This window comes from Takifugu rubripes, chromosome 10 (assembly GCF_901000725.2).
Source record: "Takifugu rubripes chromosome 10, fTakRub1.2, whole genome shotgun sequence".
NCBI classification, from domain to species: Eukaryota; Metazoa; Chordata; class Actinopteri; order Tetraodontiformes; family Tetraodontidae; genus Takifugu; species Takifugu rubripes.
In genome coordinates this window covers 11,915,132-11,937,631 of record NC_042294.1, presented here as the reverse complement: position 1 = coordinate 11,937,631, position 22,500 = coordinate 11,915,132, and the positions used below count along the sequence as shown (strand labels likewise).

The window sequence follows — 22,500 nt, the reverse complement described above, 5'->3', positions numbered from 1 at the left end:
AACTGAGTCTCATTTGCAGAACAATCGTCCATTAACCATAAAAACAGGCGATTATTTGAAGGTAAACGTGTGTCAATAGAATGTGCTTGGCCCGAGTTTTAGGGGCACTGATCCTGCACATTTGGGCCTTCTATAGACGCCCACACAGGCACGCACACACACACCCAGCAGAATCAGCAGACACGCCAGGATGAAGAGGAAGCACGGCATCAGCACTATCTATTAAAGCCTCCTCCTTTGTGTGGTGAACTCTGCCCCCCACCCCCCACCCCCCACTCGTATATATCGGGGGCTCCAACTTGGCGTCTGTTACACTGTGTGTCGGTGCGTCTCTGCTTGGACGGCGTCGAAGGGTGAAAATGTCGCAATACTCTGGAATGGTGAGTGTCCAGTCAGCTCGGAATAAAGACGTTCCGGGTCTATTTGTTGGATGCCGACTTTATTTTGTGTGTTCAGACAGGTGACATCATGTAACATCAGCCTGATCATGCTCTCGTGTGTGTGTGTGTGTAAATTAGATGAATCTTTTTTCTGAAGCATTGTTTTGGTGAATCTGCAGATTTCCAGACCCCCCAGGTCCACTAGGACTACGGTCCAAAACAAAAATGTCATTACCAGTTTGACTTTTCAGTTCCAATCCTGCAGTTTTCCTGATTTTAGGCTGATGGGAATTTCTTTTCAAGCCGATCTTTGCCGATGATGATGCGTTTGTTCCCTCCAGATTACCTTTTACGAAGGGAAATGTTTCACTGGAAGGAAGCTGGAGGTCCGCGGAGAATGTGACAATTTCCAGGATCGGGGCTTCATGAACAGGCGTGGAACACACACACACACACACACACACACACAGTCCATGTGTACTACACCATCAGTGTGGGTGGGGCCAGCATATTTAATGAGCAGGGCTCCTTTGAGATGACAATGTCGTACGACAGAACTGCGGTTCTGGTCTGGTTCTGCTGGCGGCTCACATGACCCTTACATCCTGTGACGTTTTCAGGGTGAACTCAATCCGTGTGGAGAGCGGCGCCTGGATCTGCTTTGACCACCCGGACTTCAAGGGTCAGCAATACATCCTGGAACATGGGGAGTACCCAGAATTCCAGAGGTGGAACTCCCACAACGACCACATGGGCTCCTGCAAACCCATTCGCATGGTACGGATGTTCAGCTGAAGGTCGTGTGGCGCTGACGAAGGTCGCGGCCACACGTTTTCATCACAAACTCCACCTCGAAGTGGTTTCTTACTGTGGTGACACGCGATGGCGTCTGTGTGCCTCCCCCAGCACGGAGAACATTATCGCATCGAGCTGTTCGACGGCTGTAACTTCGCCGGTCAGTGTGTGGAGATCTGTGATGACACCCCGTTCCTGCAGAGCCGAGGCTTCTCCAAGAACTGCATCAACTCAGTCAAGGTGTTCGGCGACGGCGCGTGAGTCTGACACAAACACACAAACACACAAACAGCCTCACAAACAGGAAGTGCCGGACCCCCGGCGCCACCCTGACCTCTGCTCTGTGTCCACAGCTGGGTGATGTACGAGGAGCCCAACTTCCGGGGTCGGATGTATGTGGTGGAGCGTGGCGACTACAGCAGCCATAACGAGTGGCAGGCCCAGAACCCGAACATTCAGTCCATCCGCAGGGTCGTCAACTACTTTTAGAGTCCGAGCTCTACGACACGATCAATAAACAGCCTTTCAGAGGAAAACCGTTTCTATTCAAAAGGTTCTCGTGTGTTTTGTGTGCTCAGATCATCCGACCCGAACGGTGCGAGCTCCAGTCGTCACTAATGTAGAGGTCCGCAAAGGTTCTGTTCACTCAGACACTTCAGTAAAAGAGTTAAAAAATACGTTTAAAATGTTGAGATGGGTCACGAGCGTCAAACAGGCAGCATGTTCCTCATCAGGCTCCACACAAACTTCGCTTTCTTTATTAAAACTACGTGAAGTTTTAACTTCTCATTGAAGCAAAGTTCTTTGGACATTTCAGAACCAGAAATGCTTTTTCATGATTGGTGACAAACAGACAAGAACAACATGAGCCATCTCCTCAAACTGATCCCCCATCAGCCTAAAAAACGGGCCAGTTGGGCCCATGGCCCCGGTCCAGTTGGGCCCACGGCCCCGGTCCAGTTGGGCCCACGGCACCGGTCCAGCTGCAGTCATGGCGTGCCTGATGCTGACTTCAGGTATCCCTTCATGGTGTTGATGAGCTCGCTCTCCTCCTCCAGAGTCAGATCCAGATAATCTTCCTCATGGGGACAGATGTCCTCCAACGCCTCGTTAACCAGCTCGTTCTCCTCTGGTCATTAAAAAGTGGAGAGTTAGAATTGGGAAAACTCCATATTAGCTTCATTATCTACATAAGAGAAGGAATATTTACCAGCATCAATCACACAGTGGCGGTCTGATATGGGGGGAAGCACCCAGGTGCATTCTGGGTAAGGAGCTGACTAAAGCTACCTGGTGCCTAATGTAGTGAGAGGAACAATCTAAAGATGAAGGCGTGCACTATGCTGGCACGGTTCTCCATTACACACAATGAAGCAGATATTAGTGTGTTTAATCGCTAGGTTGATGCTACTTATTCACGGGACCGATTGAGGGTTTTATCTTGCTGAACTAGCAACTATTTGAACGTGAGGCATCGCGTCATGTAATTAATCCACCCCTGTAGTTTATAACGGTATAATTATAGTGCCAGCTCATGAATTAATCTAGATATTTGACAACATTCCACCCTGTGGATGTGGGTCTACACTGGACCAGCCACTACAACCAGCCTGGACCGCCACTCATCACATATCATCAGTGGTGCTTCACCTGCGGAGATGGAGGAGGTGCTGGGCTCTTCAGACGAGGGCGAAGGGCTCGATGAGGACCCGGCCGGCTGTGACGCGGACAGCAGCTCTGCAGAGAGGACGCCCTGGTGGTCGATCAGCAGCTGGGTGGCCGACTGGACGTCTCCTCCCGTCAACCGGAGCGCTGTTCTGGATGAGTCTCGCTCGAAGCCGAGGTACAACAACTGCACGGACGGAGGCAGAGTCGATCACACAGCACTGCAGACGTTTAGACCAATCATCAGAGAGCTGCACACCTGCTCCAGCTTGTCTGCACTGACGCCTTCTGAGGTGTGGCTGGACAGAACTGGTGGACCCGAGTCCAGCAGGATCTGAAAGCACATGCAGAGCAAATCAGCTGATGCCCTCTACAGGTAGACCTCTTCGTGTCTGACAGACCCCCAAAGCTTTGTCCAGGTCTCCCTCGGCGAGGTGTGCGGCTCTGCTAGCGTCTCTCCTCGAGTATCCCAGCTCAGCGAGGGTGGAGATGACCTCTAACCGTCTGCTTCTTTTCATTCTCTCTCTCTGCCTCTGCTCAATTTTCTCCTGATCAAGAGACAAAAACAGCTCATCTCCCCTCAGAACTCACCTCACCTGGCCGTGTGGGTCAGTGTGTGTGTGTGTGTGTGTGTTACCTGTCTCTGATTGCTGATGTAAATGGCGGCTTCTTCCACATTTCCTTGACAGGCTCTGAGTCCCAGTCTTGCTTCTCTATCCGTGAACCCCAAAATCATGAGCTGAGTCATCTTCTCCGAGTCCAGACCCACACGACGATATAGCGACTCTACCTGATACGGGAACAGGCGCACACACACACACACAGACACAGACACAGAATAGTGAAGCCAACATCGTTCCCAGTCGCAGTTATGAAATTAAAATGACGAATGAACAAGCAAAACCAACTTTGTCTAGTTGTTGTTTAGCCAGAAAGTCGTTTCCTTCAATGTACGACAGGAGACTCTGGAGGAGGTAGAGCCGCAGGAACAAGACGTCCTCCCTGCCTGTGTTGCCCTGACAACACAGTTGAGTGGTGAGATTGGCGGGAGGTGCGAGCGCGTGTGCCGTTTCGGTGGGTTGATGCTTGTTTGTACCTTGATCATGAGCAGCCTCTGCTGCCGCTGCCCGTAGCACTGCAGGAAACAGTCCTCGGCGCTTTGTAGGCGCCTCCTGGCATCGTCCAGGCAGGTCAAAGCCTTCAGAGCTCGGTAGCACCACACGATGTCCAGCTGCAGCACAGCAAAGTTGTCCACGGACCGGAGCAGCGCTGAGCCACATTGGCTGGAAACCATCCACCACAGTCATGTTAACACCAGTCATGGGCGGAGCCTGCGAATATGGCACCGGCCGGGTCCAGCAGGTCCAGCACGGAGGACGGTGACACACCTGAAGTGATGGTCAGCCTGCAGCAGGTGACAGAGCGCCTTCTCAAACTCTTTCTTCTTCATCAGGGAACGACCCTTTTCATGGAAACCCATGGCCAGGATCAGCGCCTGGGAGGAGGGTGAACAAACAGGTTCGCTCACAGGAAGTTTGTTATCCACCACTGCAGGTGATGGTGCAAATCCAGAGAGCAAACCTTCTTCTCACTGTGTGGAACCTTCAGAGGCTCTCCCTTCTGGTCAGCTATTTCCAGGAATGGTGAGGTGTCTGGATCCTCACTGCCATCTGACCAATCAGAGTCTCAGATTACTGTCAGCTGACTGAAGGGAGCACGAGCACAACACCAGTAACACACAGTCACATGTCGTCAATCACCAGCAGACTCTAAATCCCCCAGTTTTAAAACCGGGGCTTTTCAGAGCAAACATGAGTCGGCATTACCTCGTTCAGACAAAATCTGAAAGCCTTTTTGGGTTCTTTGGATGCTCTCGTGCTGGTGGTTCTTCTCCTCCTCTCCGTCAGTCACCTTCAGAACCATCATCTTACTGTGGTTCTTCACACCCTGTGTGTCCAGCGTCTGATCTAACAAACACACACACACACTTTTTAAATTAGGATTTTATTGATTAGGGGGAAGGAAATCCAAGCCAATCGGACCTATGTGAGACAGTAACTACCCCCTGAACCCAGTAACTGGTCGCCAGTTCTGCTGCTATGTGAGCCTTTTCTGGGTTCAGTACCTTGCTCAAAGGAACCATGGCAGTGCTCTGAAAGGGTTCTGACACCATGTTTTGTCTGGACTGGAGCTGAAACCGAGCCTAATAATAATAATAATAATCCAAATCGTAGCAAGAGAAACAAACCTGGGATCAAGGTTTTTCCATTCAGGATCAGTTTGATGGATTTGAGACCAAACTCTTCTCCAATCCTGCAAACACACCAACACAGCTGATCACTTGTGTGTCCTTCTAGAAAAGTGTGTGTGCCACGATGAGAGCACCTGTCCATCAGCTGCTGAACCAGGACATCCAACCGTGTCTCTATGAGAGTTTTTGCCTTATTGTCCTAATAGAGTACAAACAACAATTACGTTAAATATTTGATTGAAAATACACATTAAACAGGAACGCTAAAGCTGTAAATTCTGAATCTGTGTGGAACATTTCCATTAAGGCTAAGCTGTTTCTTTAGCTGTGAAATATTGAACCATCACTCTGGAATCCAGCCTTGCATCATCATTTTTGTGGTGTGTAGACATCCAAACCTTCCTGCTGTCTCTGGGCAGCAGCAGCTCCACGGTGGCCATGTTCAGCTCCCTGAATCTCTTGTTTCCCCTCAACCGGTTCACTGCCTGAACTCTGATCGACTCAAGAGCGCCCCCTACGTCCGACACCTGCAGGGCCAGCAGCGAGGAATAACGCTGCGCCAGCTCCTAACGACACAATCAAAAGCGTGAATGTGAATGAGCAGATAACAGGGATTGGGCGGGCCGTCCCTCCCCCGGCTGACCTGCATGTGCTGCTGTCCGGCCTGGTGCTGGTCATCCGTGTATGGAGGGTTCCAGAGGTGGATCTTCTCCTGCTTCAGCTGGTTCTTCAGCTTTGCTGCCAGATTCAGTTCTGCCATGGTCTGAAAGCCTGCACAGTTCCCCGTGGATAAATAATAATAATAATAAATGGGAATTTACATGACTGCGACCATATTTCCATCAGCCTTGTTTGAAATACCTCGGAATTAATACGACCAACCAGTGAAACCTCAACTTTAGAGGACAAAGTTGTTCACTAAATCTAAGCTCAATATGTGGTTAGGCTTAACAACAGAGATTTAATATGCAGTACATCTATTTCCATCTATTTCTATTTAATCTATTTCCACTTCTATCTCCATTTCCAGCCGTGCGTGAGTAGAATGTCTCGTGGACAGTGGATGTTTATTAGAGCAGTTCTGGCAGATGTAACACACTCCTGGCCTCGGGATCGCTGCCATAACCGACCGTCTGGAGACACAAACATGGAAATGAGGCGCTTCCACCCCAGCTGCTCCTGGTGCCTCCTGAGAAACACCGACACTTTTAAATGGGAACAAAATCCACAATCCTGGCAACATTCATGGCAAGAAGACAGAAAGAGCCAAAGATCTTGGAACTACAGTGTCGGTGCCATTCCTGCATAAAGAACTTTGGCTTGAGATCGTTCTAATGTCATACATGGCTTCAGGCCGAGATAAAAGGTCATTATAAAGGGCAACTCTTTTCTAAACTAGACATGAACAATTCAAGAACTAAATATATCACTTATCTTATAAGCCCGAGGTTACGAAGAATATCTGCACATCCAAAGAGCTGCTAAGAATGAGCTTTAATGTTGAGTTTAGTAACTTGTGAAACCGAAAATAGCTTTTGTCTCTGCTTCCGTTGCAATATTCTGGGATATTTTGCAGCTCTGATAGTGAACAAAATGTAATTTTCTGCTCTCACAAGAGAAACTTGTGTTAACATACAGGATGTGAACAACCTGAAACTCATGGCAACTCTTTCACCCAAGTGGAGCAAAGCAAAGCCCCTTTTTCTGGTTGATAAATTCCTCCTATGGACCATCACCTCATTGTCTCTAGGAAAAAACGTGCTAAATCTCTAAGAAAAAACGTGCTAAATCTCTAAGAAAAAACGTGCTAAATCTCTAAGAAAAAACGTGCTAAATCTCTAAGAAAAAGCGAAAATACTCGAGGACCCTGCAGCAAACAAAAGTATGCAGAACTATTCAGTTTCTTTCTTTGACTCATTTTATGACACTATTTCTCAAGGTATAATCTTAAAGAGAGGTGTTCATTGTTTTACTGTGCATGCCATTGTATGCTGTAAAGAAATCATTGTTAATAAATCAAAGTTAGGAATAAAATATGTAGCGAGTCACATCTGTGACGCAGTTAGCCAACATTAGCCACGTCGCCTTTTCCAGCGTCACCGGTTTCTATTTTAAAGGCTTAAATACACATATGTATGAATTTAGAGGCGTGAAAACAAACAGACCTGAGCACCAAAGTGTACCTTTAATGGTCGTCCTTGTCACATTCTATTTTCTCAACTCCTCCGTAATTGTTTCTGTTGACGGAATTGTTGTTTCCGGTTCCGGTTAATGTCGCGCATATCCGGTCTGGTCACGTGACCGCAGCACGGCCAGCTTTTCAATTGGGTCGGTTCGGCACCACAGAGGGACATGTCTATCGAGCCGAACCCTCCTGTGTTCTTAGGCTTCGACTTCAGCACGCAACAGGTGAGACTGGGTTTTATTACATGCGCGAGAGGCCCGGATGCACCTTTGGAAAATGGTGAACTTTGACCTTTTTCAGAGTTTCTGAGGCGAACGTGAACTGTGCACTTGGATAGTTAAACATCTGATTACAAAGTAGTCAATGCCGTTCTTCCAGATATACACATTAAAAATCAGCTCAGCTGCGCATGCATGTGCATGCTTACATGTGCACGTGCACTCTGCTTTTGCAGCTGCACCTTGAACACAGACTGGGTCCAGATGTTGATGTGCTTTTGTTCTTTTGTCTGAAGTTGAAGGTTGTGGCCATCGATGAGAACCTGGCTGTAATTCATCAGAACAATGTTCAGTTTGACTCTGAGCTACCTGAGTTCAGGTAACGTACCATAGTTCTGTTTAATCACAGTTTATTCTGTTGCAGGTTTGTGGTTATTTTATATATATAATATTATATCAATTAGATGGATTTCATCATTGTTTCACTGAATGAGTATTTCCATCTAGAAAATGGTTTGAAGTTTTACTTTCGCGTGCAATAAATAAAAACTATATTTTATCAAGCAGTCACGATGGCGTACAGGTATTTTATTTTGACACTGACGGTCTGTTGTTCTGTCAGTACTCGTGGAGGCGTTCACGTTCATGCTGACGGCCTCACGGTCACCTCGCCTGTACTGATGTGGGTGAAGGTAACACACAGACACACAAACGAAGGGCTTTCACCCCTAAAGCGCCACCTTTCAGTCGGCGTAACGCTGAGTCTGTCGTCAGGCTCTGGACCTGCTCCTGGACCGCATGAAGAGGGCGGGATTTGACTTCTCCCGTGTCCGAGCCTTGTCAGGTGCTGGTCAGGTGAGGGAAAGAATGTTGGGATGTTTCATCACTTAGGAACCTAATTCATAAACGGGGTGAGGGTGCGGCGTCCAGGTACTCGCCTCCTTGGACATGTGCGCCTAATTAATTCACAGTAATTAAATGTTACAATGTTATATGGATTGCAACATTTTTCATCATTTGTCGGACACATTTTAGCCCTGTCTGGGCACCACAGTCACCCCCTTCATATCCAAACCCCTGTTTAAAATGACCAAAACCAAAACTCTCCTCACTTCTTTTGCTTCTTTTGTCTTTTTTGCCCGCTGATTTTAACTGATATTTATTAAATATCTAATGCTAACAGCCTTCGTGAGTGTACAGAAAAGTGCTGATAAAGGAAAGTTATTAATAACTACTGTAGCTGCAGCACCTCTGCATTAGCATTTATGTCGACTCAGTTTTGCTCATCGACTGAAGCAGAGTAGGACAAACAAACGCCAATTCACTTATTTAATACTGGTTGCTCAGCAACATGGCAGCGTGTACTGGAAGACTGGAGCAGCTCAGACCCTGAAAAACCTGGACCCGGAGCAGAACCTGCACCAGCTGCTGCAGGTGTGTGTTTTATCATGTGTGTTTGTCTTATTGTGTGTTATATTGTGTCTGTGTTTATTATTCTCTGTCTTATTGTGTGTGTGTGTGTGTGTGTGTGTGTACAGGACAGCTTCTCAGTGTTGAACTCTCCTGTATGGATGGACTCTAGCAGCTCTCAGCAGTGTAATGTCCTACAAACAGCAGTAGGGGGCGCCCTGAGGCTGGCTGAAATTACAGGATCCAGAGCCTATGAGGTCTGCCTGTCCTCGTGTCCGCCTGTCCCCCTGTCCTCGTGTCCGCCTGTCCCCCTGTCCTCGTGTCCCCTTGTCCTCGTGTCCACGTGTCCCCCTGTCCACGTGTCTGCCTGTCCACGTGTCCCCCTGTCCTCGTGTCCGCCTGTCCCCCTGTCCTCGTGTCCCCTTGTCCTCGTGTCCACCTGTCCACGTGTCCCCCTGTCCACATGTCTGCCTGTCCTCGTGTCCCCCTGTCCTCGTGTCCGCCTGTCCCCGTGTCCCCCTGTCCTCGTGTCCGCCTGTCCTCGTGTCCCCCTGTCCTCGTGTCCGCCTGTCCCCCTGTCCTCGTGTCCCCCTGTCGGCCTGTCCTCATGTCCGCCTGTCCCCCTGTCCTCGTGTCCCCCTGTCCTCGTGTCCCCCTGTCGGCCTGTCCTCGTGTCCCCCTGTCCTCGTGTCCCCTGTCCTCGTGTCCGCCTGTCCTCGTGTCCCCCTGTCCTCGTGTCCCCCTGTCCTCGTGTCCCCCTGTCCGCCTGTCCCCTGTCCTCGTGTCCGCCTGTCCTCGTGTCCCCTGTCCTCGTGTCCGCCTGTCCTCGTGTCCCCTGTCCTCGTGTCCCCCTGTCCTCATGTCCGCCGTCTCTCTCTCAATAATAACACTGTCTCTTTGGGATGTTACTACAACTGCTAATTATCATCAGCTTTGTGTCTGCAGCGTTTCACTGGAAACCAGATCGCTAAAATGTGGCAGACGTGCTCGCGGGAGTACCAGGACACAGAGGTGGGACTGTTGCTGTGTCTCCTGTGGTCTCTGACATCACTAATGATTCATATTCTGGGATGTTTTTGTACATGCAGAGGATCTCATTGGTCAGCAGCTTTGCTGCCTCCCTCTTCCTTGGTGATTATGCTGCTGTAGACTTCAGCGATGGTACTATTTTTATAAAAACACTTTGTTTATTAATTACTAGCTAAGTGCAGGTGAGCTGTGAGCTCTGCTGAGAATACGTCTGCACTGGGTTCATCATTCACAGGGCTTCGTATTAGCTTAGCCAGGTTTGCTGAGCTGAATCTTGTCAGCAGAATTTTCATCTTTGGGTTATTATTCCTTTAAACCTGCCTGTTGATTCTTGCTGTGCAGGTTCAGGGATGAATCTGTTGGATATACGGAGCAGAGCGTGGTCACAAATCTGCCTGGATGCTACCGCTCCTCATCTGGACCGACTCCTGGGAGAACCGCAGCCCTCCACATCCGTACTGGTGAGTCGGGGACACGCTGGTTTCTTTTTCACATGAGGAGAGACATAAAAATTCCATGTTTTTCCTGCTGCAGGGTCGTATTTCTGCCTACTTTGTCCACCGATATGGTTTCTCCAAGAGCTGCAGCGTGGTGACTTTCACTGGAGACAACCCAGGTAGGAACTGTCCCCCTGTGGGAGGTGGCCCAGTGGCTGGCTGGTGGTGTGTTGTGTTCAACAATCTACACAGAGATACGTTTTAAATGACCCCCAGTTCACACTGGAGGCCCCGGGGCCATGGGTTCGGAGCCCTTGATGTGTGTGTTTTTCTCCCAGCATCTCTGGCAGGAATGAGACTCCAGCCCGGGGACGTTGCTGTAAGTTCACCTGACACTTCTTTGGGGAACTCCCTAGCCTGCCTGTACACCTACATATGTGTGCATGTGCGTGTGCGTGTGCACGTGTGTGTCTTCAGGTGAGTCTGGGTACAAGCGACACCGTGTTTACGTGGATTCAGCAGCCCTGTCCTGCTACAGAAGGTCACGTCTTCTGTAACCCCATCAAGTGGCAGGAATACATGGCTCTGCTGTGGTACACACACACACACACACACACACACACAGAAACACACACACACTCTTACACACAGAGAAACAGCCTTTCAAACGTGAGTATGCGCTCAGGATTGTAACTGGAATCCAACTTATTTCTGAAGCTTCTCTCCTCATTAATATAAATTAGTAGAACTTCTAAACAGTATCAATGTTTCACATCAAGAAATGCACCAATTAAGAGGCCAGTCTTTAATGGCTGACTCGTGTGTGTGTGTGTGTGTGTGTGTGTGTCAGCTTTAAAAATGGTTCTCTGACGAGGGAACGGATCAGAGACGAGTGTGCTGGAGGATCATGGGAACGTTTTTCTGATGCCTTGAGAGCGACGCCACTTGGTAACCATGGCAACATCGGTACGCTTTAATGTCTATTACCTGTCTCGAATGTTTCACAACTTCACCCTTTTTCTCAGGCCTGATTGATTGATTGATTTTTTATCTCCAGGCTTTTATTTTGACAGTATGGAGATCACTCCTCCTGCAGTTGGTGTTCACCTGTTTGGCACAGATGACACTCAGGTGTACAGACAAACGATGATGATGATGATGGTGATGGATGCCACAGTCCTAATTGCCTAATGTTCTATTTACCGTCTCATTTCTTGCAGGTGACCTCACTGAGTCCTCAGATGGAGGTCCGAGCTCTGGTGGAAGGTCAGTTCCTGTCTCGGAGACTCTATGCTGAAAGGCTTGGATACTCCATCAGTAAGCTCCACCCCCTCCGTAGCTCCACCCCTCCGTAGCTCCACCCCCTCAGTAGCTCCACCCCCTCAGTGACTACAGTATCACACATGACTGAATGACAAGTGTGTGTCTGTTTCCAGTCCCAGGAACCTGTGTGTTGGCGACAGGAGGAGCTTCCTCGAACAGAGACATCCTGCAGGTCAGTGATCACATGACTCTGGGGGGGTCTGATGGTTCGTAAAGGATTATGAAAGGTTCAGATTTGTAATAAATCATCACCTGACATGCACTCACAGGGTTCTGCTGGTACTGTAAAGTGACCCGTGAGCAGTTCAGTTGGTTTGTGGGTTATATCTGACGGGACAGGAACAGACATCCGCCCTTTATCTGACGCTGGACGGAGATCATTAGGGATCTTCTGTGCTGCCATGAGCTCTAAATCCTCAATCTATTGCTTTGGAGGTAGTCGCCTAATTGGCTGGGAGCGACTTTCTCAAGGATTAGGACCATCGGGGGGGGGGTTGGCTATTGCACGCACCACCTCGTTACCCACCACTGACGACGTGCGGCTACACATTTCATCAGTGGAGTCCACATTCATTTTAGTGACTTCTGATTAGCATAATTTGGCGTCATTAACACCAAGATGTATGACAATTTTGTGTCCTGCTGCAGGTCCTGTCGGACGTGTTCAACGCCCCCGTTTACACCATCGATGTGTCAAACTCCACCTGCCTTGGCTCCGCCTACAGAGCTTTGCATAGTAATGCACACACTCGAAACGCCGCCATAACGTGAAGAGCACGCGACAGATTCTTGCTGTCTGGGCGCTCTGTTGTAGGTCTGGTTGCAGAATCTGGAGTTTCATTTGCTGATGTGGTAAAACATGCTCAGGAACCCCACCTGGCAGTGACGCCTGATCCCAGAGCCCAGCAGGTATATCACACACACACACACACACACATACACGCTAAGAATCATCCTGCGGCTGATGATTCAGGTGTGCTGCAGGTTTATGACCACATGCTGAAGCGTTACGCCCGTTTGGAGGACAGAGTTCTGCAGAAGATGCACCCCTGAGCCAGCAGAACATCGGTTATTTCGTTTGAAGAACCCGGCGTGAGGAACCGAAGAAGTTGATGAGAGAGAAATAATAAAATCAGACAAAGCTGCTTTCATCAGAACTCTGAGTAACCTCTGAAGTAGCTGACCTTGCCTTTGGTTAGGTTAGTGCTGGTTAACCACAGCTGGTAGATTAGTAGTGATAGAACAAAATAAAAATAACTTTACAAATTTACTCTTTATATTCAGTTACACTCAGGAATGCTTTGACTCAGATTTGTCAAATTAAACCTGCTTGTGATCGAAATGGTGTTCTTTGATACATTTTTAATGAAAATGATTAAAAGGTACAAACAAAAGCGTCTGAAATGTGTTTTTTTTCTGGCCACAGAAGAAATGATGGAGTGGAAACAGTGAGAATGTGGGCGACATGGAGAGACCTCTGCTAGAGGGAATCTTAGGTTAATGCAGGTTAATGCAGGTTAATGCAGGTTACGTGGCTGAGAGGGAAGAAGAGATGTGAGGACAAGCTGAGACTGAGCTTGTGTGCACGCGTTCATACACGTGCATGTGTCACAGAGTGTGTGTGTGTGCACGCGCTTATGACTGATGATTGATGGGTATTGTTGCTGTAGTGACCGGTGTCCCCGGAAGAGGTCGCTGTTTCTGCAGCAGTGATAAACTCACATTCACCGTCTTATTTACTGAGGCTGAGCTTCACTTGGACTTGGAGCTGCCAGGCTGCTCCCACAGCTGAGAAGGAACAGACGAGGTCAAGTTTGAAACAAGCTCGTGGAAACCAGGTCAACTGTGTGTGTGTGTGTGTGTGTGTGTGAGGGGGAGAGAGAGAGCAACAATGACTCTCTTGTCTGTCCTGGTTGTTTCTGATGGTCACATGTAAACTGGTGTCAGCAGGTCAAAGGTCACACTAATGTTTGTGCTGCTGCTGAAGACTTCAGTGATGAAGATGAGGGTGATGATGAATGTATTTGTTTTTATTGGACTCATTCACATTCGGCCATTAAATTAGCGTGCTGCATTCAAGGACCATGGAAAATACTCAAACCCCAGATTTGACTTTCTTGGTTTTGATAGTTGCTATGGGAACAAAACTTTTATTGTTAACTTTTTATGAGAGAAGTTTTCAGAAACTTCCATGTTGTAAATGAAGACTTGAATTGTGCCGATTACTGATTTTTCTTTGCTTTTTTTTCTAAAAGTCTGCATTTTAGAAGGTCTGGGATCTTTTTTCCCTCACACAAGATGTTCAAAGTGTATTTTTAACTTGATATTGGCTCAATTTATCAATGACAACTGGGAAATAAAGATGTTTCCCTCATTTGTTAAAGTTTTTCCTCCCCTTTTTACTTTGGATCTGGGAGCTTCGTTATCTCGCTCAGGCAGAAAAACAGATGATGTTTCGACTTGTGACCTTCAACAATGTTGTTGTGACGCACTGACGTTAGCGGAATGCAGCTCAGAACCGTTATTAGCATCCAGAACTAGAAACAGGCACCAAGCTCTGGACGGTCAGTAGCACAGATGAGCCAACAACCACCAGTCACAGGAAAATAACTTTTATAAGGGTAAAATCTCCACAGCGACTCACCAACAGGTAACACTAGTGTTAGCATGAGCTAATACACATCACTGTTATTCAAATGTCAATATCACAAAGAGTATTCAGGATCAGCTGGAGGGTCTGAAATGTTCAGACCTCCTCACAACACTGGTCACAATGGTCCAACCTGGAGAACTGATGCTGGAGGAGCTCATGATTCTACAGCATGGGGGCTTTTCTCTACCTGTCATGTTGTTAGTGAAGAATCTCAATCTGACTGCAACCAAAGAAAGCTGCAGTTTAGAGAAGAATAACAGAAGCTTTTGTTACAAACTAACAGCATGTCCTCCAGGCTAGATGGTGCAGATCTTTGAATTTCACGATTTTTTGATGGTAAATTCATTGAACACAACTGAAAAGATTAAGAAAATGCGAGAGAATAAATGAAACCTCACACAAATCCTGTTTCAATTATTATACCATGGAGACAAGTAGCATTAGCTGGTGCATTACAAACCACGATTCCCAGAATCCTTTGTGCTCTTGAAACAGCATGAAAGACAAAGCTCCTTCCTGCTAGATGTCTGTCTAGATTCTCAATCATCCAGGTCAGAGTTATCGAGGCAGTTTTCCTTCTCTTGAAGACGTTTCACCTTCTATCCTGGAGGCTTCTTCACTTCTGAACTCACTGGGGACCGAGCTTGAAAATATAGCCCTGTGGACCATTAGCATGCTAATGATCTGGGTGGTCACCTGGGTGGTCCAACGATCCTGCCAACGACTCTCAGAAGAACTACGTGAAAGTACATGTAGTTCTTCTGTGAAGTCTGTGGTGGCGCTGTTGCTCAGGATAGGAGCTGAAATATTGGATTTCCTGTGGTTCCTCCACAATAAAAGCTAGATTTTGTGAGGGAGGAGCAGTGATGTGAACAGATTCAGGATGAAGAGCAAAAGTAAACCTGACCTTTGAAACAGGGACTAAAGTCAATGGCAGTGTGGGATGTAAGCAGGACTCAGTGCTTAGACTTGCTTCATGCTCATCATGTGATGGCTGTTCAGAAGCCACTGCAGCGCCCCCTACTGGCAAAATGGTGTCCCAAGAACAAGTGAAAGACTCCTGAAGATTGAAAGCCCATATCCCATAGAAAAAGGGGACCGCTGAGGAGTTCTGCACCACTGTCTATACTATAGACTCTATAGGAAGAAGCTTTGCATCTGATGCATTGTGAGCAAATATACAGGATCATTTAGAGCTCTGTGATTGGTCCCACGTACAGAATGTCTGTCCCAGCAGCACTGCAGCAAGTCGTCCCCATTCAATGAAACAGTGGAAAAGCTTCAGAGGATGATCATTTCACAGGCTCCTCCCCTGGCCCCTCCCCCGGATCTTCTGGCTCCTTTTCAGGCTCTTCCCTGGGCTCCTCCTCTTGTTCCTCCCCTGGCTCTTCTTCTATCTCCTCCTCTGGATCCTTTTTAGGCTCCTTTTCAGGCTCTTCTTCTGGCTCCTTCCCTGGCTCCTTTTTAGGCTCCTCCTCTGGCTCCTCCCCTGGCCCTTCTTCTGTCTCCTGTGGCTCCTCCCCCGGATCTTCTGGCTCCTCCCCTGGCTCCTTTTTAGGCTCCTCCTCTGGCTCCTCCCCTGGCTCTTCTTCTGTCTCCTTCTGTGGCTCCTCCTCTGGCTCCTCCCTGGGCTCCTCCTCTTGTTCCTCCTTTGACACAACACCCATCTCACTTTCTGGTCCTTCCCTCACCTCCTGGTCCAGGTCAACTACAAGACCAGTGTTATTTTCTGTCTCTGTCAGCTGCTCAGTTTGATGGTCCTCGTCTGGTTGATTCTGGTCTTGATTTGGCTCATGCTGATGTTCTGTTTCTCCGTGGTCCAGTAGATGCTCCTGGTCCTGTAGTGGTTCAGAGGGACAGTCTACCTGTTCATAAGACTGCTGGTCCTGGTTCTGCACTGGTTTCAGAGAGCTATCTCTTTCAGTGTCCACACAAGGTTCTGGTCTCTGGTCTTGATCTGCTCCATTGGGCTCTGATCCAGGAGTGGTTTCTGACCCTGTTTTTGCACTGGGTTCCTGTCTTTGTTCTTGGTCTAGGTAAAATGCTGAATGACTTGCTGTGTCTGTTCTGCTGGACTTTTGGTCCAGGTCCTCTTCTGGTTCAGGCTCATAGTCTGTCTTGGGCTCTAGGACTTGGTCCTTGTTGCTTGTTGCTGGGTCCAGTGTGTGTGAGGGCAGGGACTCCTTCCTGCCAAGACCTGCAGACAAATATACATGTGTGTATATTGTAAAGACCACCCCTGGCCCAGGGGGCCCTGGGCCAGGGGCCCTCCTCAGGGGGCCCAGCAGGCCACAGTAGATGCAAATCTCAGCCTGTGATGAAGAACGAGCAGCGGTGACGCACCTGCGGGTGTCAGCACAAGCGCCTGCAGGATGTCAGACAGAGACACGATGCCAACGATATGGGACTCCTCATCCACAACCACCAACCTGTGGACCTACACACACACACACACACACACACACACACACACACACACACACACGCACACGCACACACACACACACACACACAGGGGGCTACTCTGAAGACACTAGAATCAAGGACATGTTTTCAGGTGGTTCACACTCTGAATGGGGGCCGATCTGGGAGTTCCTCCACGTCTGTGTGTGGTCCACCACTACTCGTGCAGCTCAGTGACCTGCAGCTGTCGTGCACGTGCCCCAAATCAATAAAATGCACCATTTATCATTTCCACGACAACAGATGTGGGGGCGTTTTGGGAAGGATTCCCTCTGGAGCCTGTTCCCAGTTCACTCAGGTTCTGTCCAGTTGTCAAATGTTATCGGGGGCTGAAGTTCTTTGATAGATCAAAGGGAGCTTTTATCTGAGCCTCCGTCTGATCAGCTCTGATTTTCTGTTCTTTCTTTCATTCACATTTATTAATACTTGTGCAAATGCAAAAGAACAAAATAGATCCTAATGGTGAACAGGCCAAGGGAGGGAAAAGGGGACGGTGTGTGTGTGTGTGAGTGTGTGTGTGAGTGCGTGTGTGTGTGTGTGTGTGTGTGAGTGTGTGTGTGCGTGAGTGTGTGTGTGTGTGTGTGAGTGTGTGTGTGTGTGTGTGTGTGCGTGTGTGTGCGTGTGTGTGTGTGTGTGTGTGTGTGAGACACTCAGAGACACCTCAGCCTTCACGATGCGGTCCACGATGGTCTCCAACGTTTCCAGCTTGTTGCACTTCATGACTCCTTCGAAGTACTGCGACCGGTGTCGGAGCGCCTGCGTCACCGTCACATCCAGGTTGTTGTACGTCTTCTCAGCCGCTAGATTCTGGACACATGTTGGACAGTTGATCCTTGTGTGTGTGCGTGTGTGTGTGTGTGACAACACAAACACACAGGTTACCTCACATTAGCTCATTAACTTACTATGACGTCAAACTTGGAATAGATGTCTACAACTTTTCCTGCGGACAAAGAACACACTGTCATCTCTCCCGCTCTCTCTCTCTCACACACACACACACACACACGGATGACCATTCTGGTGTCCATGGTTACCGCTGTGGTCGACCACGGGCAGCGCGGAGACTCGGCGGTGGGTGAACACAGACAGAGCCGTAATCAGGGGCGTGTCAGGGTGAATGTAGGCAATGTTGGAATACGTCCCCACAGCTAACTCCTCCAGAGGCTTCTTCATGAAGGCTGGCATTGGCATCTCGCACACCTCACACACACACACACACACACAAACACACACACACACACACAAGAATGTAAGAGCAGGCTGCCATGATAGCAGGCCACTTCTAAACCTGATGAAGAACATTCTAGGCTACCAGACTGACGCTACTGTTCTAACAGACCAGCTCGGTCACGTGACTCATTAATGGGTGATTAATTGATAATAGACTCACAAAGAGCTGAAGGAACTTGAGGATCCTCTTGTGGGTCAGGATATAGAGGGCGTTCCCACTGACGGGATCGATGACCGGAAGACGGTGGATCTTATTCTTTATCAGTGAGTACACAGCATCAAATATACTGCAAGAGACACAACTGAGTCACACGGCAACACAACACGGCGACGAGCATCTAAACACACACCTGGCACTGGGGGCGATGTGGACCAGAGGTTTAAAGGTCTCCTGCAGGTACAGCTCTGCCAACAGACGAACACGGTCATGATGCCACGTCAGGGTAAATCAGGCCATGTGCGGTGGGCCTTACCTCTCCACGTCTCAATTTTGTGCTCCTCCAGCTCGTAGATTTGAACCTGACACAAACAGACGCGCTTCAGCTGATTGAAGCGTTAGCGTTAATCTCTGCAGGGGGAAAGAAAGTCTAATCTAACAGAACCAGAACCATCGAGCCCTGGACCAGGATCCAAGATTTAGCCGAAAAGAACAGGTGTGTTGTCACATGATCGGACTAGTTCTGTCCCGCATGAAGCTTTAGCAACCAGGTTAGCTCAGAACAAAAGCTACAAACAGATCTGAGACTTTAACACGTACAAACATCATAAACTGTGTAAATGTGTCCTCAAAACGTTAACGGTGTGTTGGAAGGTTCAGGTTAGGTTTGGTTTTAGGGTTTAGTTGTGTTGAGTAAAAGGCTGGGGTGGGTTGTGTCTGATGGTCCTCACAAAGATAGAACAACAGACGGTGTGTGTTGGTTACCATGGGGGATTTATAGTATCTAGTCAGGATGTTGATGAAGTCTGTGATGGTTAACATTCCTGAAAAGTAGAAATTCCAGATGAAGCAGAGAGAACAGGTGTGTGTGTGTGTATGTGTGTAACTGAGCGACAACACGAGGACACATACGCAGTCTTACCCACAAAGCTTTGCTTCTTGCTCTCCCATAGCGGAGCCGCTCTCACGCCATTCGCCACGAGAGCAAAGAAAGCCTTTTTCACCTGGGCAACAACACAGGTGTCAAGGCTTCGGATGTGGGCGTGGCTCACAGAGCACCTGAGGCGCCGTCTCACCTGCAGCGTGGTGTCGAACACCACCAGTTTGGAGCTGGTCGGGATGATGTCGTAGCACTTGTGACACTTCATGAAGCGCATGTAGATGTCTCGCTCGGATCCACCAGACCCTGCCAGACACATATGACGTTCAGATGCTGGGGCGGGTGGAGGAGCTGCTCTGATGTCACTTCCTGTGTTTTCAAAAGCCCAAACTGATGAGTCCTGAGCCAAACGGCCTGCGAGCTGATGCCTGGTTTGTTGTCATGGCAACAGAGCACTGAGGATGGGATTGTGTTTGTCCTCTAAACCAAGTGAAACTCGTATTTATATGTTTGGAGTGATGCCAAACATCCATGTCTTGAATTTGCACTGGGACACCGTGACGCACAACTGCTGTGCAGCATTTGTGCGTGGATGGTGCTGCAGCAGATGCCTCCTGGGGCCACAGGCCTGAGGAGGCATCTGGAGGTGTTGGCGTGCCGATGTGGGCATGACCAGCGCCGTAAATGACCATCTACTAGCTGAAAGTGAAGGTTGCTCAGAATCCACTCGAAGAACCAGAGACCGGACCAGAGGAAGGGCTTCCTATTCGGCTGAAAGTGGGTCAGAAGGAATGGTGTCTCCTCTCGGTGGTCTTACCCAGGTCATCCGTGTCCTGCTCCATCACGTCTGTAACCTCCACCTGCAGAGCAAAAACATCACACATCAACTGCTTCTGAAGGCTGATGAAAACTGGATTCTACAAATGGATGTTAGTTTTCCATCATCACCCGTTGGTGCAGCTAAAAGGACTGGTTAAATAATGTTAGCTAACGGTGGACCTACTTGGCAGGTTCTGCTCATTAAACGCCCCTGTTGGTCTGTGGACGATCCCAATAGTTTTTTACTGTCTGGTTTTGTTGTTTTCAATAATAGTGAATCATATAAAGTCTTCGCGGCTCCATCTTATGTCTTTCCAGCTGGAACCGAGCGGAGCTGCCGGTGAACGCGCGTCATCGCCAAAGATGCAGCTCGGAGCCCTGACAGCTAACAAGCTAGCAGTGCTAACACAACCAATTTCCGGTTTGAGGTTTCACAATAAAACACAACGTTACCGATAGATCCGTCACATTATGATGAATGTATCTTGTTTCAAATAGTTTTTGCCTTTGTTTAACAGTGCACACGTGATTAAACTGTGCTACGCGTGTCACAGCTCGATCAATATGCTGGTGATATTTTTCCTTGCGTACGAAATCTTAAAGAGACGCTGCTGTAACATTTTATTTTGAATGTTAGGTTTTCTACTATATCCGCCATCTTTCTGCGACGAGGACGATTGTCGCTCAATACCAAACATTGGTGTGTTTAATTTTAACCTCAGAAAAATCACGATTTTCAACTCACATTTCTCTCACAAATATAAATAACAGGTCAATATTATACGAGCAATCAAGATCAGTCCTGTACAAAAGTTTTCAAACAAAACTTTTTGACCAATAAAATAAACTCGTTGACTTTAATTTACTGATAACAGTAAAAGTGTGCATGTTTCCGTTATTATTAATCACTCGACACCTCAGGGAGTGTCATGCCACATAGTCACTATGCAGTGCTGCACTTCTGTTGACCTTTGAACTAAGAAACAGGACAAACTGGCCACAACCAACGTGGCTGCAACTGTCATGAACGCACAATAAAATGGAAAGTGGACCTGCGCTACGCTAATATCGCTCAGATGGCTGCGCTAACGCCACTGTTCAGTACCAGTGTGTGTTCATATCTGCAGGGGCACTAACCCCACGACCCCCCAGCCATGTTGTCACTGACTGGCTAGAATGATGTTGGTTATATTTCGGTGCACAGCCCGTCCCTCCAGTGGTTTTTGACCTTTATGACCTCCAGAGAGTGAGCTTTCTCACAGATGCCAACAAACAAAAATGAAATCATGCTGAAAACACTTAAACACTTACTTTTAACATTTAAAAAGTCATGAAAAAAGACATAGTTTGTCCACTAGGAACCAGTCTGACCAGCATCAGGACAACCTTTGACTCACCAGCCTCCAGACCTGAAGACCTGGACCCAGAGGAGGTGAGGCAGAGCGGGAGGAGATGCACGCGGAGGAGGAGGAGCTGAGGGTGGCGTCAGCAGGGGAGGAGAAGGAGCGCAGCCTCCTGGTCTCCAACCGCTGCGGCTCCGACAGGTACGTCTCCAGCTGGAATACTGGAGGAAGTGGTGGGGGAGACAGGCAGTGGGCTGGGGGGGCAGAGAGGGAAGAGGAGAGAGGGACAAAACAGAGGGGGGGGGTAAGAGAGACAGAGGAAAACAGAGAACAGCGCCACCTGGTGGAAACCACAGTCACTGCATGCACGCGGCCCAGTACAGGGTAACTCCACAGAACTGAGGAAATGGAGTCGATCAATACTGACCTATAATAGTCCTGTTGGTCATTACTTTAATGCATTAAGGTTTATATTTAAAATCTAAATGAGAAGCTGATGGCAATGAATACATTGTTGTGATGATGGGATGGAGAGCCACAGGGTAGCCACGCCAGCCAATCACAGAGCACCCTGTTTGGCTCCTCATCAATATTTATGAGATTCCCAGATTTGCCTCACGAATAAATACTGCATCTGGAACGACGTTTTCCTGACTGGACCCAACATTGTTGTCCCAGAGACTTCCCGTTAGCTACGGAGGAAATCACGTTGAAGTGTTTCCTGTCATCAGACTGTCAGGTGTGGTTGTGATGTGAGTCGGGGTTGAGTGTTGTTCTGGTTAGAATGGTTTAGCTCACTGTGGTCCAGCGGTCCAGCGGGCTGTGGACGACCTCTGGGGACGTGTCTGTCCTCTGCTGCTGCTGCTGTCCTGGGCTGGACCAGCTCGCTGCAGGACATTCCACCTGCGTGTCTCTTCAGCAACTCTTTCCTCTTTCTGTTGGACACAGGAAGTAGTTGGATGTGCAGCGTGCCGCAGGGCTCGGAGCGGCGGCGCCGGGTCCACCTCCTGTCTAGGTGTCCTCCTGCTTTGTCCTCTGTCATCATCACTGAGCTGGAGTTCCTCCTCCTGCCCCTCCTCCACTCCTCCTCCACAGAGTCTCTCCTCCTGCATTCTTTCTTCTCTTCCTGCATCTGTCCACATGGTTCAGACTTCCTCCTCGTCATCCGTCTATTGATCTGCCTCTCCTCCTCTTCCTCTTCTTCTGCTCCATATGGTTCACTCCTCCTCCTCCCACTCCATCTTTCCTTCTCCTTCCAC

The 22,500-nt window shown here is 48.5% G+C and overlaps 4 protein-coding genes across 8 annotated transcripts in view; 2 read left to right on the top strand and 2 right to left on the bottom strand.

Annotated features, from left to right (window-relative positions):
- Window positions 1-268: 268 nt before the first annotated feature.
- On the top strand, window positions 269-1,723 carry crygn2 (crystallin, gamma N2). The gene is made up of 5 exons (XM_029842763.1): window positions 269-380; window positions 722-813; window positions 1,001-1,157; window positions 1,287-1,432; window positions 1,529-1,723. The coding sequence occupies exons 1-5, from the start codon at window positions 360-362 to the stop codon at window positions 1,662-1,664; spliced, it is 552 nt and encodes a 183-aa protein (XP_029698623.1). The 5' UTR covers window positions 269-359; the 3' UTR covers window positions 1,665-1,723.
- Window positions 1,724-1,905: 182 nt separating this feature from the next.
- On the bottom strand, window positions 1,906-7,399 carry nub1 (negative regulator of ubiquitin-like proteins 1). Of its 2 annotated transcripts, none has more exons than XM_003968211.3 (15): window positions 7,275-7,399; window positions 5,735-5,862; window positions 5,490-5,657; window positions 5,226-5,290; window positions 5,089-5,153; window positions 4,667-4,807; window positions 4,422-4,510; window positions 4,229-4,335; window positions 3,937-4,123; window positions 3,749-3,856; window positions 3,478-3,630; window positions 3,242-3,388; window positions 3,100-3,174; window positions 2,826-3,027; window positions 1,906-2,304 (listed from the first exon to the last, which is right to left on the bottom strand). In XM_003968211.3, the coding sequence occupies exons 2-15, from the start codon at window positions 5,849-5,851 to the stop codon at window positions 2,165-2,167; spliced, it is 1,764 nt and encodes a 587-aa protein (XP_003968260.2). In that variant the 5' UTR covers window positions 5,852-5,862; window positions 7,275-7,399; the 3' UTR covers window positions 1,906-2,164. The 2 variants fall into 2 exon arrangements, with proteins under 2 accessions (XP_003968260.2, XP_011606475.2); XM_011608173.2 differs by having other exon boundaries at window positions 7,257-7,364.
- Window positions 7,342-13,087, top strand: xylb (xylulokinase homolog (H. influenzae)). Of its 2 annotated transcripts, XM_003968212.3 has the most exons (19): window positions 7,342-7,500; window positions 7,791-7,873; window positions 8,117-8,186; window positions 8,269-8,349; window positions 8,842-8,928; window positions 9,033-9,161; window positions 9,850-9,915; window positions 9,993-10,065; window positions 10,276-10,394; window positions 10,468-10,549; window positions 10,709-10,749; window positions 10,848-10,963; window positions 11,221-11,336; window positions 11,428-11,501; window positions 11,591-11,687; window positions 11,807-11,865; window positions 12,342-12,429; window positions 12,508-12,602; window positions 12,678-13,087. In XM_003968212.3, the coding sequence occupies exons 1-19, from the start codon at window positions 7,444-7,446 to the stop codon at window positions 12,744-12,746; spliced, it is 1,602 nt and encodes a 533-aa protein (XP_003968261.2). In that variant the 5' UTR covers window positions 7,342-7,443; the 3' UTR covers window positions 12,747-13,087. The 2 variants fall into 2 exon arrangements, with proteins under 2 accessions (XP_003968261.2, XP_029698604.1); XM_029842744.1 differs by lacking the exon at window positions 7,342-7,500 and having other exon boundaries at window positions 7,795-7,873; window positions 8,117-8,176.
- Window positions 13,088-14,375: 1,288 nt separating this feature from the next.
- The window catches only part of LOC101074638 (5'-AMP-activated protein kinase subunit gamma-2-like), an 8,481-nt gene continuing 356 nt past the window's right edge, over window positions 14,376-22,500 (bottom strand). Inside the window, exons 1-14 of one of the 3 annotated variants that reach the window (XM_029842720.1) lie at window positions 22,040-22,500; window positions 21,296-21,495; window positions 19,897-19,939; window positions 19,276-19,385; window positions 19,122-19,203; window positions 18,965-19,023; window positions 18,516-18,561; window positions 18,393-18,447; window positions 18,203-18,329; window positions 17,847-18,012; window positions 17,715-17,752; window positions 17,470-17,616; window positions 16,690-16,783; window positions 14,376-16,543 (exon numbers count right to left, since the gene is read on the bottom strand). The exon at window positions 22,040-22,500 is cut by the window's right edge and continues 285 nt beyond it. In XM_029842720.1, the coding sequence (XP_029698580.1) occupies window positions 15,639-16,543; window positions 16,690-16,783; window positions 17,470-17,616; window positions 17,715-17,752; window positions 17,847-18,012; window positions 18,203-18,329; window positions 18,393-18,447; window positions 18,516-18,561; window positions 18,965-19,023; window positions 19,122-19,203; window positions 19,276-19,385; window positions 19,897-19,939; window positions 21,296-21,495; window positions 22,040-22,500 (2,533 nt within the window). In that variant the 3' untranslated portion in view covers window positions 14,376-15,638. Of the gene's footprint in view, window positions 16,544-16,689; window positions 16,784-17,469; window positions 17,617-17,714; window positions 17,753-17,846; window positions 18,013-18,202; window positions 18,330-18,392; window positions 18,448-18,515; window positions 18,562-18,964; window positions 19,024-19,121; window positions 19,204-19,275; window positions 19,386-19,896; window positions 19,940-20,082; window positions 20,267-21,295; window positions 21,496-22,039 lie in introns of those variants that run through there. The other 2 variants (XM_029842722.1, XM_029842721.1) reach the window with 2 other exon arrangements.

Coding starts and splice junctions, on each gene's coding strand:
- crygn2 (XM_029842763.1), top strand. CDS start 360: ATGTCGCAATACTCTGGAATG. Junction 381..721: donor TGTCGCAATACTCTGGAATG/GTGAGTGTCCAG, acceptor TGTTCCCTCCAG/ATTACCTTTTACGAAGGGAA. Junction 1,433..1,528: donor AAGGTGTTCGGCGACGGCGC/GTGAGTCTGACA, acceptor CTGTGTCCACAG/CTGGGTGATGTACGAGGAGC.
- nub1 (XM_003968211.3), bottom strand. CDS start 5,851: ATGGCAGAACTGAATCTGGCAGCAAAGCTGAAGAACCAGCTGAAGCAG. Junction 4,808..5,088: donor TGGAAAAACCTTGATCCCAG/GTTTGTTTCTCT, acceptor TGTGTTTGTTAG/ATCAGACGCTGGACACACAG. Junction 4,511..4,666: donor TCAGATTTTGTCTGAACGAG/GTAATGCCGACT, acceptor CTGATTGGTCAG/ATGGCAGTGAGGATCCAGAC.
- xylb (XM_003968212.3), top strand. CDS start 7,444: ATGTCTATCGAGCCGAACCCTCCTGTGTTCTTAGGCTTCGACTTCAGC. Junction 7,501..7,790: donor TCGACTTCAGCACGCAACAG/GTGAGACTGGGT, acceptor TTTTGTCTGAAG/TTGAAGGTTGTGGCCATCGA. Junction 11,688..11,806: donor AAGGCTTGGATACTCCATCA/GTAAGCTCCACC, acceptor GTCTGTTTCCAG/TCCCAGGAACCTGTGTGTTG.